This window comes from Lagopus muta, chromosome 11, assembly GCF_023343835.1.
Source record: "Lagopus muta isolate bLagMut1 chromosome 11, bLagMut1 primary, whole genome shotgun sequence".
Lineage (NCBI taxonomy): Eukaryota > Metazoa > Chordata > Aves > Galliformes > Phasianidae > Lagopus > Lagopus muta.
Window position 1 is genome coordinate 11,389,131 of NC_064443.1, and position 10,378 is coordinate 11,399,508.

The 10,378-nt window shown below is 54.7% G+C and overlaps 1 protein-coding gene across 4 annotated transcripts in view; it reads left to right on the forward strand.

Annotated features, from left to right (window-relative positions):
* MTMR14 (myotubularin related protein 14) overlaps nt 1-10,303 on the forward strand; it is a 30,087-nt gene extending 19,784 nt beyond the window's left edge. The window contains exons 18-19 of one of the 4 annotated variants that reach the window (XM_048957102.1): nt 6,920-7,075; nt 9,647-10,303. In XM_048957102.1, coding sequence (XP_048813059.1) covers nt 6,920-7,075; nt 9,647-9,824 — 334 coding nt within the window. In that variant the 3' untranslated portion in view covers nt 9,825-10,303. The remainder of the gene's footprint in view (nt 1-6,919; nt 7,076-9,646) is intronic. The other 3 variants (XM_048957101.1, XM_048957104.1, XM_048957103.1) reach the window with 3 other exon arrangements.
* Nucleotides 10,304-10,378: the final 75 nt, after the last annotated feature.

Here is a 10,378-nt window from a genome sequence, read left to right on the forward strand (position 1 = left end):
TTCCCTTCATAATAGCCAGCAGCCACATTTTAGTACATTCTCATCACGTGGAAAATAGTGACAAACAAGTAGAGCATTGAAAATTTATATGACTGTTTACCAAGGTTCTTGATTCCAGAGCAAAATCACTGACAGTTGTCATACATGACGCTAACTGTTCTCCCCAGGGAAAGAGATCAATAGGATGTTTTTCAGTTGTTGCTGGAGCCCACCTCTGCATTCTCTGTCAGATGAAACAAGTCTTCCGAGAAGAAAGCATAATACTGGAGAGAAAGCAGCTTGTCTTGTGGTCTGCTCTTGCTCGTAACAGCAATGCCTCTGCTGCTGCTTGCAGTCTCATGCCATTCCCAAGACATAGGTGGCTGCTCAGTACTGGGCTCATAAACTGCCTGGTAGTGAGCTTGCAGCAGTGCTTTGGAAGCTGTTTATAATGCTTCAGTTGGCCTCTGCTCTGTGGGAGCGAAGGAGGGAAATAGAGTAGGCAGAACAGCACCACAGGAAGGGGCTGATCGCAGTCCCTGGGGTTTGTGTTCCTGGGGCTCAGAGCTAGTAAAGCCAGTAATTAGCTTTCCTCTGGCTGTGTCTGGTTGAGGAGTTGATAAGCTTTTGGATGTTCAGTGCCCGTGGCTGTCAGGTGTTTAGAACTGGCATCCCCAGGGCTTGAGGCAGTAGGCAAGCATAGTGCAGAAGCTTGTTACTTCCCAGGCCAGTCTCTGGGGATGACTTTTCACTCTCCCAGTGAATAACTCTGAGAAGTTGCAGTATTCCCGTTATAAGAGGTAAATGTTTTCTGGATTCTGCTCTAAGCATTCCTTTATGACCTTTGTACTAGTTTCTGTTGCAACATAAAGTTTTTATAACCATTCAACACAGCAAAGGTGTATCAGCCCATCCATGGTCCCTGTTGACCTTTGTGAACAAGGCAGCGTGAAGGGCTGAGCAGGGGAAAAATGTGCATAGGGTGAAACAGAGGATAAGAGGGAACCTCCTTACACCAAGAGAGCAGAAAAATCCATTGTGAGGCCAAAATGGTGAAGTCAGCTGATGCAAAGGTGGTAACCTGCTGGCCTCATGCTGGCTGGAGATGGTGTATATTTGTATGCTTTCATCTCTGGTGTCACCTGGGTTTCCTCTACTCCTCTCCATGCAGGCTAGAGGATCACAGAATCACAAGGTTGGAAATGACCTGCAAGATCATCTAGTCCAACCACCCTCCCATTAAATGAGCCTGGAGACCCTGCTGAGAGTGGGTGGAATTGTCAAGGCAACAGCTGAACTGAGCTTCTCTTTGAAGCCAAGTCTTCTGGCACCACTGTGCTCCTTTGCCTTGTAGTCCCTTGCCAGATCAGCCCGACTCTGGTCTCTGCCCTGCCTGCCTCCTCAGGATACATAACATTGATGCAGCTTTGCTAGCTGAGGACTCAAGCAGTGCATTGCCTTGTTGAATGATGACGTGCCTTACATCTGTGTGGCCTGAGCATGGTAGGGCTTGTCTCCAAAGAGAGATCTCGCTCAGTTTGGCTGTGTCAGTCTGAATTTGCCCAGTGAACTTCATGCAGGTAACGGTTATCACAGTATCTTCAGCCACCATTTTTCATCTTGAAGGAAAACTAGAGTCCTTTTTTGTGAAGAGAAAGGGTATGTCTGTGATGGAAGGAAGAGTTAACTTCTCTCGCTCCCTGAACAATGCCAGGACTGGGATGGAAGGGCTGTAGCACAAAGACTAATCGTGATGCCAAAAATACCTTTATCTCTGCAATACTGCTGCAGGTTAGCACCCTAGCCTCTTAAGATGAAGAAACTACTGTACTTGACTTCCTAATCCTCTGGTTGTGTGGCCATAGCAACAAAACACTTAACCACTGCAGCAGCAGTAGAGGAAAAGTGGTTGCTTGTAAAATGCCAGCAGGCACCCTCCAGGCAGTTTGCATAAACAGCCCAGTCCATGTGCTGGCAGGCAGGGAGCTCAACAGGGAATGAGAAGGGGAAGCAAGCTGGCCGAGAGATGAGCAGCATGTGAGCAAGCTGCTGGGCAAGGAGCTGGGGTGTCCAAAAGGAAGGAGCTGCACGTGCCAGGTGAGCCAGCAGGAGCCGAGCCCCTCTCTTAGCTGGGGTGTGACAGCAGCCTCCTTGTCATCCCATCCTTTGAGTCCTGCTTTTCATCCAGATGTCCTGGGTGCCCGTATGTCCCTGGGTGATTCTCGTTAGGCAAAGCAGTACAAAGGCAGATTTGAAAGGCAGGCTCTCACTAGGCAGCCTTTCTAGCTTATCCCAGTGGTAAGATCAATCTGGTGAGGGCAAACGTGCGTGAAGATGCAGCACAGATGATTTACAGTGTAGGACAAGGTGCATCTTGTTCTACAAACTGAGAGCTCTGAGTACAGCAGAGAGTGTGTATCGACTCAAAGACCTTGCCTGTGAATGGGCACTGTTAGATGCAAACACAGGACATCTTTTACAAGCCGCTAATAATCTAAGCATCCCATGACACTGCAGAAAAACCCTGTATCTGTGTCAGGGATTTGGTGTGTGTGCACATACTGCTAACGTGGATTAGCAGATGGATAATCTTTGGTTGAATGTGCTTTTGCTAAGTCAATTAAACAAAAGCTGTAGTACTGTAGTCTGAAGAGTTAAGCTGTGGAGGAGCTGCTTTGATCAACAGTCATAGAGAGCTCCCTTGTCGAAGGGCAGGAGGTGCTTTGATCTGGAGAGGGTGCAGTGAACACAGGGAGGGGCAGGGAAGCTGCTGTTCCTTAGCTTTGGGTCTTTGGTAGTGGTGAGACTGCACGTGCACTGTGTCTTTTGCTCCCTACACCCACCTGCCCTCGGAGCTGTGTCTGCGATGCGACAGCAGTGAGACTCAGGACGGCAACCGCAGCAGGACAGGAACTGCTTACAAGAACGTTTTCTGGATCTGCTGCAAGATGATGCCACCAAAGCAGCTTGCCAGGACACTGGCTGGCACGTGACTGTGCTCCAGCATGGTTGTGCTCGTGTTGCTCGGGCTGCTGCAGCACCAACAGCCTGCAGATAGCCGACTGGGATCCAGGCAGGGCCATCAGCGTGGCTCCCTGCCAACCGTTCCCACGCACAGGTGGGAAGGGCTGCCCTTGACTCCAGGTTGCCACAGTCTGCCCGCACACACGGTACCTACTTCACACTTGCATTTGAGGCACAGAGCATATGCTGGCAAATGAGCTGCTTCCTAAACAGCTCTAGGTATGTGGAAACGTGGCAGGTGAGCGGGGGCAGAACGGGGCAGGATGAGAGCCTGGCTGTTGGGTGCTTGGCACTCATCTCACTTACGTATTAAGGAATGGAAGGATTCCTGGTTGCTGCTCTGCCTCCGGTATTGGCTCTTCTCTGGCAAACGGGTGTCCATGTGCTCTGAAATACTCTATTTTGTGCAGCATGTTGCATGGGAAGCGCTGACCTAATTAAAAGGAATCGTTTCAGGCTAGGAATTGCCAGTTTGTGGACTGCTGAAGGTCCTTCCTTCTGTGAAAGAACAGCTTGCAGCTCATCTCTGTTTTGCTAATCTAATTTTGTTAATTTTGCACTTTTGAGGGAGTTTCTTCCCACTCGTGGACCTGAGGAGGTGGGTGTGTGAAGCTCACTTTCATTCTCTTTCTGTCTGCCATTGGATGTCTGTGGCAGATACAGCAACTTGAAGCCTTGCAGTATCTCCTCTTTGCTAACCGTGTCAGCTTTGCTGTAGCTGTCCGGCTGCTTCCCAAGCCCCTCTGTGCTATCCTTAAAGCTAGCCATCCTCTGGCAGGGCTGTCATATGTTGCAAACCTGTTGTTCTTACAGGTTTGGGGCCCAGGCCTTTTATCCCAGTATCAGCAGCTTGCACTGAGGCACCAGTGAAGCCCTTTTTGTGTCTGCAACAAACCTTTGCAAGGAGCCTTCAGGGGTACGAACACCAGGAAGATTTTCACCTCTGGCATTAACTAGATTGCACTGGTTAGCCTACAGATCTGGTCTTGGTCTCAAGCTCAGCTTTTAAAAAGCTCCACCACCACTGCAGCAAGCACAAGGTTTCTCATTTTGTCTCCCCATCCTTTCTCTCCCAGCCTTCGCCCCTGCTGTTTCAAGGCTGTTTAAGGTGATTGTTGGTTGTGATGCTGCCTCAGGAGCCTCACTTGAGAAGAAGGTGGCAATAGAAGAAAAGTGTATAATGGTGTCACAGCTCTGCTGGCTGCACTCAGATATTTAAGCAAGGAGGAGTGACCTACACTCAATGCAGAGTTGATCACTGACAGTTTATTCACTTAATCAGGTGTTTATTCTGCTGTCTGGAACAGAGAAACCAAATCAGCTGACTTGAACTCCTAGATTCCTGTGCTGTTAGGTTAGATGCAGCTTTCTAAATGCTAGCTACCTGGAGCAGAACAGAGAAGCAGCTCATGCTGTCTGACAGTTTGGTACTGGGGGACTCCATTTCTGAAGTCTGCTTTGGGATAGGGTTCCCTTTTCCCCTGCAGATGGGTGAGTGCTGGGAGTGTGGGAGCACACTGCTCTTCAGGAAGGTGTCATGCATCCAAACCAGCCCCTCTCTGCTGTGTGGCCAGCACTGAGAAGGAGCAAATGTGTTTGGGTGGTGTTTGAGCACTGCCACTTTGCACAGCTGCTTGACAGGGCCAGGGATGCTAGGAGGGGTTGGAGGGCTGCAGAGCCACCAGCCAGTCTTGTGGGAGGTATTCGATGCTTTCATCAGCCTGTCAAAGATGAGTCTGAAGAGGTGACTTGGTTCACCTCCAGGAAGTGGTGTAAGATTGGTCTGCTTCCAGCCAACAGCCATGGAAGACGGTCCAGCAGCTGCGAGCCAAGGCTAAATACCCAAAGCAGAAAGCAGTTGTTCATCCTCTTTATCAGAGATGTACGTGACCCATGTCAATGATACTGGACAGACACGTCCCTGGTGCCTTGGATCACATTTTGCTCTTTTGCTTGCCACGTGGGCAGAGGCACCTCCTGGTACCACACTCTCCCTTTGCAAAAAATGCAGATTTCCATTCAATTCCCTTCATCTGTATATGAAGATCCCATCCCAAGCCCATCTCCACCTGCTCTGCTGTTCAGGCTCTCCACCTTCAAAACCCTTCTTTCTGCCTGGACCCAAGCCTGTCCTCTGGGCAACTTTGTACATTTCTGATGGTAACACTGTCCTTGTCTCCTTTCCTGTACTTAAGTCTATTGCTTATTCATCTCTTCACTGCTTTAGCTCAAATTCTTGTCACTCCACATGTAGCTAAGTTGCTCCTATTTTTCCTGTCCGTCCTGCACTTAAAGCAGCAATAGTCTCTTCTTTCCACATTGAAGCAGTGTTCCTCCAGTCCTGGTGTGCTTCTCTCTGGCTTCCTGCACTGTGCTTCCAGCACTGCACTGTGCTCTGCCTGGTCTCCTCTGTTTTGTCTCCCAGAGGCAGGAAGAGGGACAGATGTCAGTAAAAAGCTGCTCCGTTTGCTTTATGAATTCCTCGTATCCCAGGGAGGGTTATCCCTGTCTCATCTCTACCAGTATGTGCTGTAGCTCCAGATCCAAGGTAGGAGATGCCCTTGTTCCTACTGCAGTGTTACGTGCTCTAGAAAAAACATCTTTTTGGAAGAAAGCATTTTCTCAGTGCTAGGCACACAACTGCTCTCTGAACTCACTTGGTTCACCTCACAGCCTGAGGACAAGTGTTGCACAAGGCAGTCAGTGCTCTGTTCTTCCCATTTCTTCCTGTGCTGCCCTTCTGCCTGGACCTGAAAGAAGAGGCATTACTCAGCCTGCAGCTGCAGGATCACCAGCACTGCCAGGGGAAGCTTGTGTGCAGCTCGGGGCTGTATTTCTCAAGCTTGGATATATTGATCAGACTCGCTAAATGCCAGGCTTAGATCTGGATCACAGATGGACTTTACCCTGTGTTTCCCCGTTCTCACCGAGGCCCTCCATGCTGTAGCAGATCCTGTGGCTCTGGCTGCTCTTCTGGCCTCTCGGGGAGCAGCTGCACTGCGCCACAGCTATTCTTAGCTGTGAAGACAGCATGCGAGTACCTGGCCCAGCAGAGCTGGAGCTCTTGCACTGCTCTGTGCTCGGCACATCTCAGATAAATTATCCACAAGATCTTGGTGGTGTGTAATTGAGTAGCTCTGCCACAGGCTGTGCTTCCAGCAGTGTGCGTGCTGCTGTGCAGCAGGGCACAGTAATGGCTTGCTCCCAGAAAGCTGAGACTTCGGGGTTCCACTCAGGTGATTTTGCCCGCTGCTTGGATTTTGGAGGGACTCCTCAGGCTCGCTTCTCAGCTTTCTTGTTCCCTGCTTTCCTGGTGGAAGGTTACATCCTGCAAGCCTTCTCTTAATTATGTTTCACATTCTAAAGTTGCACCTCCCCAGCACAGCCCACCCTCCTAATCCGGGGATGGAGCTGCAGGGCGGTGGGTGCCCCAAAGCACAGGGACAGTCCTGCTCAGCGCTGGTGGTACTGCAGACCGTGGGTCTCTAAATCTTCCTCACCAGCAAGCCAGTCACAGCCACAGCTCTCCATCAGGCTTTGCCGTTGCCCTGGGATGCGCTCACAGCTGAAATGAGCTACAGGTGGATGCTCCACATCTGTGTGGGATTTGGGGCTGCTGCATCTCGCTAAAGGGTCTCACTGTTCTGCATGGCCATCTGCTTCTCGCTAGCTTTGATCTGCCTGGCTCCTGAGGCACCTGTGCCGCTCGGTTGCCTCACCAGCTTGGCTCTCCTCACGCAATCAGAGGAAAGGCCTGGCCCGGGGCCGAGCCAGCGCTGCATGCTGCCCTGCTGCCAGAGTGCCAGCACTGCTGGCACCGGCGCTGCTGGCGGCCGTCCCCCTGGCAGCGGCGCAGCGGGAGGCGTGTGGCTGATGACCTGACTGATGGCCCCGTCTCCCTCTCTCTCTGCCCCAGATCGGCGGACCATTCTCTGCCCGGATCTTCCGTTTCCACAGACTTTGGCAGCTGGCAGATGGTGACAGGGTGTGGCAGTATTCGGGAGCAGGCAACCCTGAGCGCAGACGCCTCTCTCCCTTGCAGCTTCCCGGATGAGTTCCCTAACACTTGCCTGTAAGTGTCTACAATGCAGCGTCTCCCCAGGCTCTCCCAGCTGGCTGCAGGCGCTGGAACGTTCCCACCTGGTGCTCTGGAAGAAGTCTGGCAGCCTGTAACAAGCTGTCCCATCTTCACTGCCTTGGTGCTTTCCGTCTGCACGTTCTCTCACTGAGCTCTGAAGGAAACCCACATCTCTTCCATCCAGCGATGGGGGGCACGATGCTTTCTGTAGGAGAAGGCTTTTCTTGCTCTTCTTTGAAGACAGTGAATTTGGGCATCCGTGGAAGTGAGCTTGACAGGACAGGACTGCTTACCCTTGCTTCTGGATCTTGCTCATCTCCATCTCCCTGCTGGGTTCAGGTCCTTGCTGCAGCAGGAGAGGGGCTTTAATTCTATCACCCTGCTTTGCCTGGTGGTGTTTGCAGGTGCTGCATAAGGCTGGGGCAGAGCAGCAGCCCCTACGTCGTGCAGACGGTGGGGAAGCACGCAGCCCTCCCTGCATAGAAAGTCACCTCTGCAGAAACTTGAAAGGCAGGAGCTGTGCTTTAATTGCTGTTAGAGCAGAGCCTTGGTGTGTGCCTTCAGGCTGCAAGCTCTCAATCAAGCAGCTGAAATGGCAGCTCAGGGGCTGCCACTGGCTGGCTGCACTGGCGGCGTGCCGCTGAAGCTCACAGTCCCGTAATGGAGATCAGAGTATATACTTTGGAGGTAGAGCAACATGAAAACAAATGTGTGCTGTGAGACACTGCCTGGTTTGGCTCCTCTGGGAGCTGCCTGCTATCTTGAGTAGATCCAAGCAGCTGCCCCGTGCAGGGCGAGATTCACAGGGAGTGTGGGACACTCCTGCCACCAGGTTCCCTTTCTGCCTTGGCAGGGACACACTGTGCTGCTCCTGTAGCATCTGGGCAGTGCTGGGGGAGGGGAGCAGGAGGGAAGCAGAAGGGACCAAGGAGCAGATGTGTGATGCAGTGACTGCTCTGTGTCCCCCAAGCCCAGCGGTGCTGCCTGGCTGCTGAGCAGCAGCCAGGAGGTAACGTCAGAATGGGGAATGTGGCAGGGAGAAGCTAGGCGCAGAAGCTACCTGGAGGCTCTTGCTGCTTGCAGTTTGGCGACTTGGGAGGTTCAAAGGGTGGGGAACAGCAGTGCTGCCTCTCCCTTGGGAGTGCAGCTGAGGCCATGAACGCCTTGCCCCATTCAGCTCTTTGCTTGGGGTGCTGGGGGTTGCGGGTCCAGGCCCAGGCTGCTATTGAGAAGGGAGTGCGAAGATGCAGCACTGAGCCTGCCCCAGCACCGCCTCCTGCTCCTGTGCTGCTCAGGAGCCTGCTGTGGCTTTATCCTGAGTGTTTGCAGCCCAGCATAATGTGAGTTTGGGGAAATTAAATTCCAATTAAGCTTCTGCTTTGCATCACAGGGCAGGGTGAGGATGTGGCACTGAGGGACACGGGCTGTCGGTGGCCCTGCACCTCTGCTCATACCACTCCATAAAACTGTCTGCGTGTTAAGCTGTCCCATAAAAGATGTGAGAGCCCAAAGCTGCAGGACCTGACTGCTGCACACCCTCCCTTACCTCCGCAGTTGCCATCTGAGATCACTGAACATGGGATATAAGCATGCCCTGCTTTCATCCAGCTTCTTTTTCATGCTGGCAGCTTTGCGAGTTCCCCATCCTAATGAGGTTGCCAACGAGCATCTTTTCATGTGTTCAGAAACGTCGCCTTTTTTACTTCGCCCTCTGGCTTCTCTTCATTACCAGACCCTGCACAGCGGCCGGGCGGGCTGTCGCAGCAGTGCTCACTGTTTACGGGCCTCCCACCATATCCTCTCGCTGCCATTTCCAGACTGAAGCTGTTGGCTGTGGGTGGTGAACGCTTCCATTCAAATGAGCTGTGCCAGTTTCGAGGCGGCCCAGGCGCTGGGGAGATGAAAGAGAATTTCTGATGGGGAGTTTTGAGCTGTGCCCTTGGGGCGACCTCTGAGGAATGCCTTCCTCTCGCTGGGAGCCGCAGCGAGGACAGGTTTGAGCCACGGCACGTGGAGCTGCTGGCTCTGAATGGCCGCACTGCTTTTTGCCGCTTCCCTCGTTGGGAACCTTAAGTCCTCGCCCTGCTGCACTCTGAGCCGGGGGCTGGGCTGAGCTGAGCTGGAGAGGAAAGTGGGATCCGGGGAAGGCACTGAGGGCTGCGTCCTGCCTGTGCACGGCTGCCTCCTGTCCCTGCTCCTTGCCAAAGCTGCTCCCTGATATGTGCGTGAAGGGGCAGCGATGGCTGCCCGCAGCTGAGGTGGAAGTGGCTGTCCAAGCACGGCACAGGTGGCCGGGCTCCGTCTGGAAACAAGGACAGAGCCGGCACGGGGGCTGATGTCAGCCAGCAACGACCGCGATATCTATGCATCTAGGGTAGGGGGAGAAGCCAGGGGGCGGTGGAGAAGGAGAGCCGGGGGAAGCTGCTGGGATGCTGCAGGGGCTGAGCAGGGAGGCAGCAGCGCTGGTGCCACAGCCGGGGCGTTTCAGGGCTGGCGCTGCCTCCCTGCGAGCCCCACAAGGCCGTGGGACAGCCGCAGCGCTGACCTCCCGATTGTGTCTCCTAGGCTGGTGTCAGCGAGCGACCGCGAGTCCCGGCTGGAAGAAGTGCGTTCCGCCTTCCTGGCCAGCTACAGCCGGACCATCGGCCTGAAGGCCGTGCCCCCCAGCCCCTCGGGGGCCATCGGCGGCCTCCTCGAGCAGTTCGTGCGGGGCGTGGGACTGAGAGGCAGCAGCACGCTCTGAGAGCCGCCACGTTCCAGGACGGATGGATGGAGAACCGGGGACCCCTGGCCGAGCCGGGACCCCCGTCCTCGGGGGCACGCGGGCACAGCACCGAGCACCCGCTTGTGATTACCCTGCTCGGGGCCGGGGAGCGGCGGGGGCTCCGAGGCGGCCCCGCAGTAAAGACCTCCATGTGCCGACCCCTGGGCTGCGTGGTGCCTGGGCTGCGGGAGGCGGGCGAGCTGGGAAGAGCCGGGGGGCGGCGGCGCGGAGGAGCCGGGAGCGGCTCCGGCGGGGGAGCCGCCCGCTATAAATAGCGCGGCCCACGCTCCGGGAGCGGCGGCACCGAAATAGCAGCGCGCCGGGGCCGAGAGCTCCTCCGGGCGGGAGTCCCGACGGGACGGGAGCCGGCATCGAGGGGTCAGCGGGGCACAGCCCGCCCGCCCGGCGGGAACCGAGCCGGACGGCATCCCCCCGGCCCCGCGCGCCGGTACCCTGGTCTAAGCGTTCCCGTTCCCGGGGCGGTGCCGCCGCCGGGGCCGCCGTGCCCGTGCCCGCCCCCGGGCGCGCCCGCT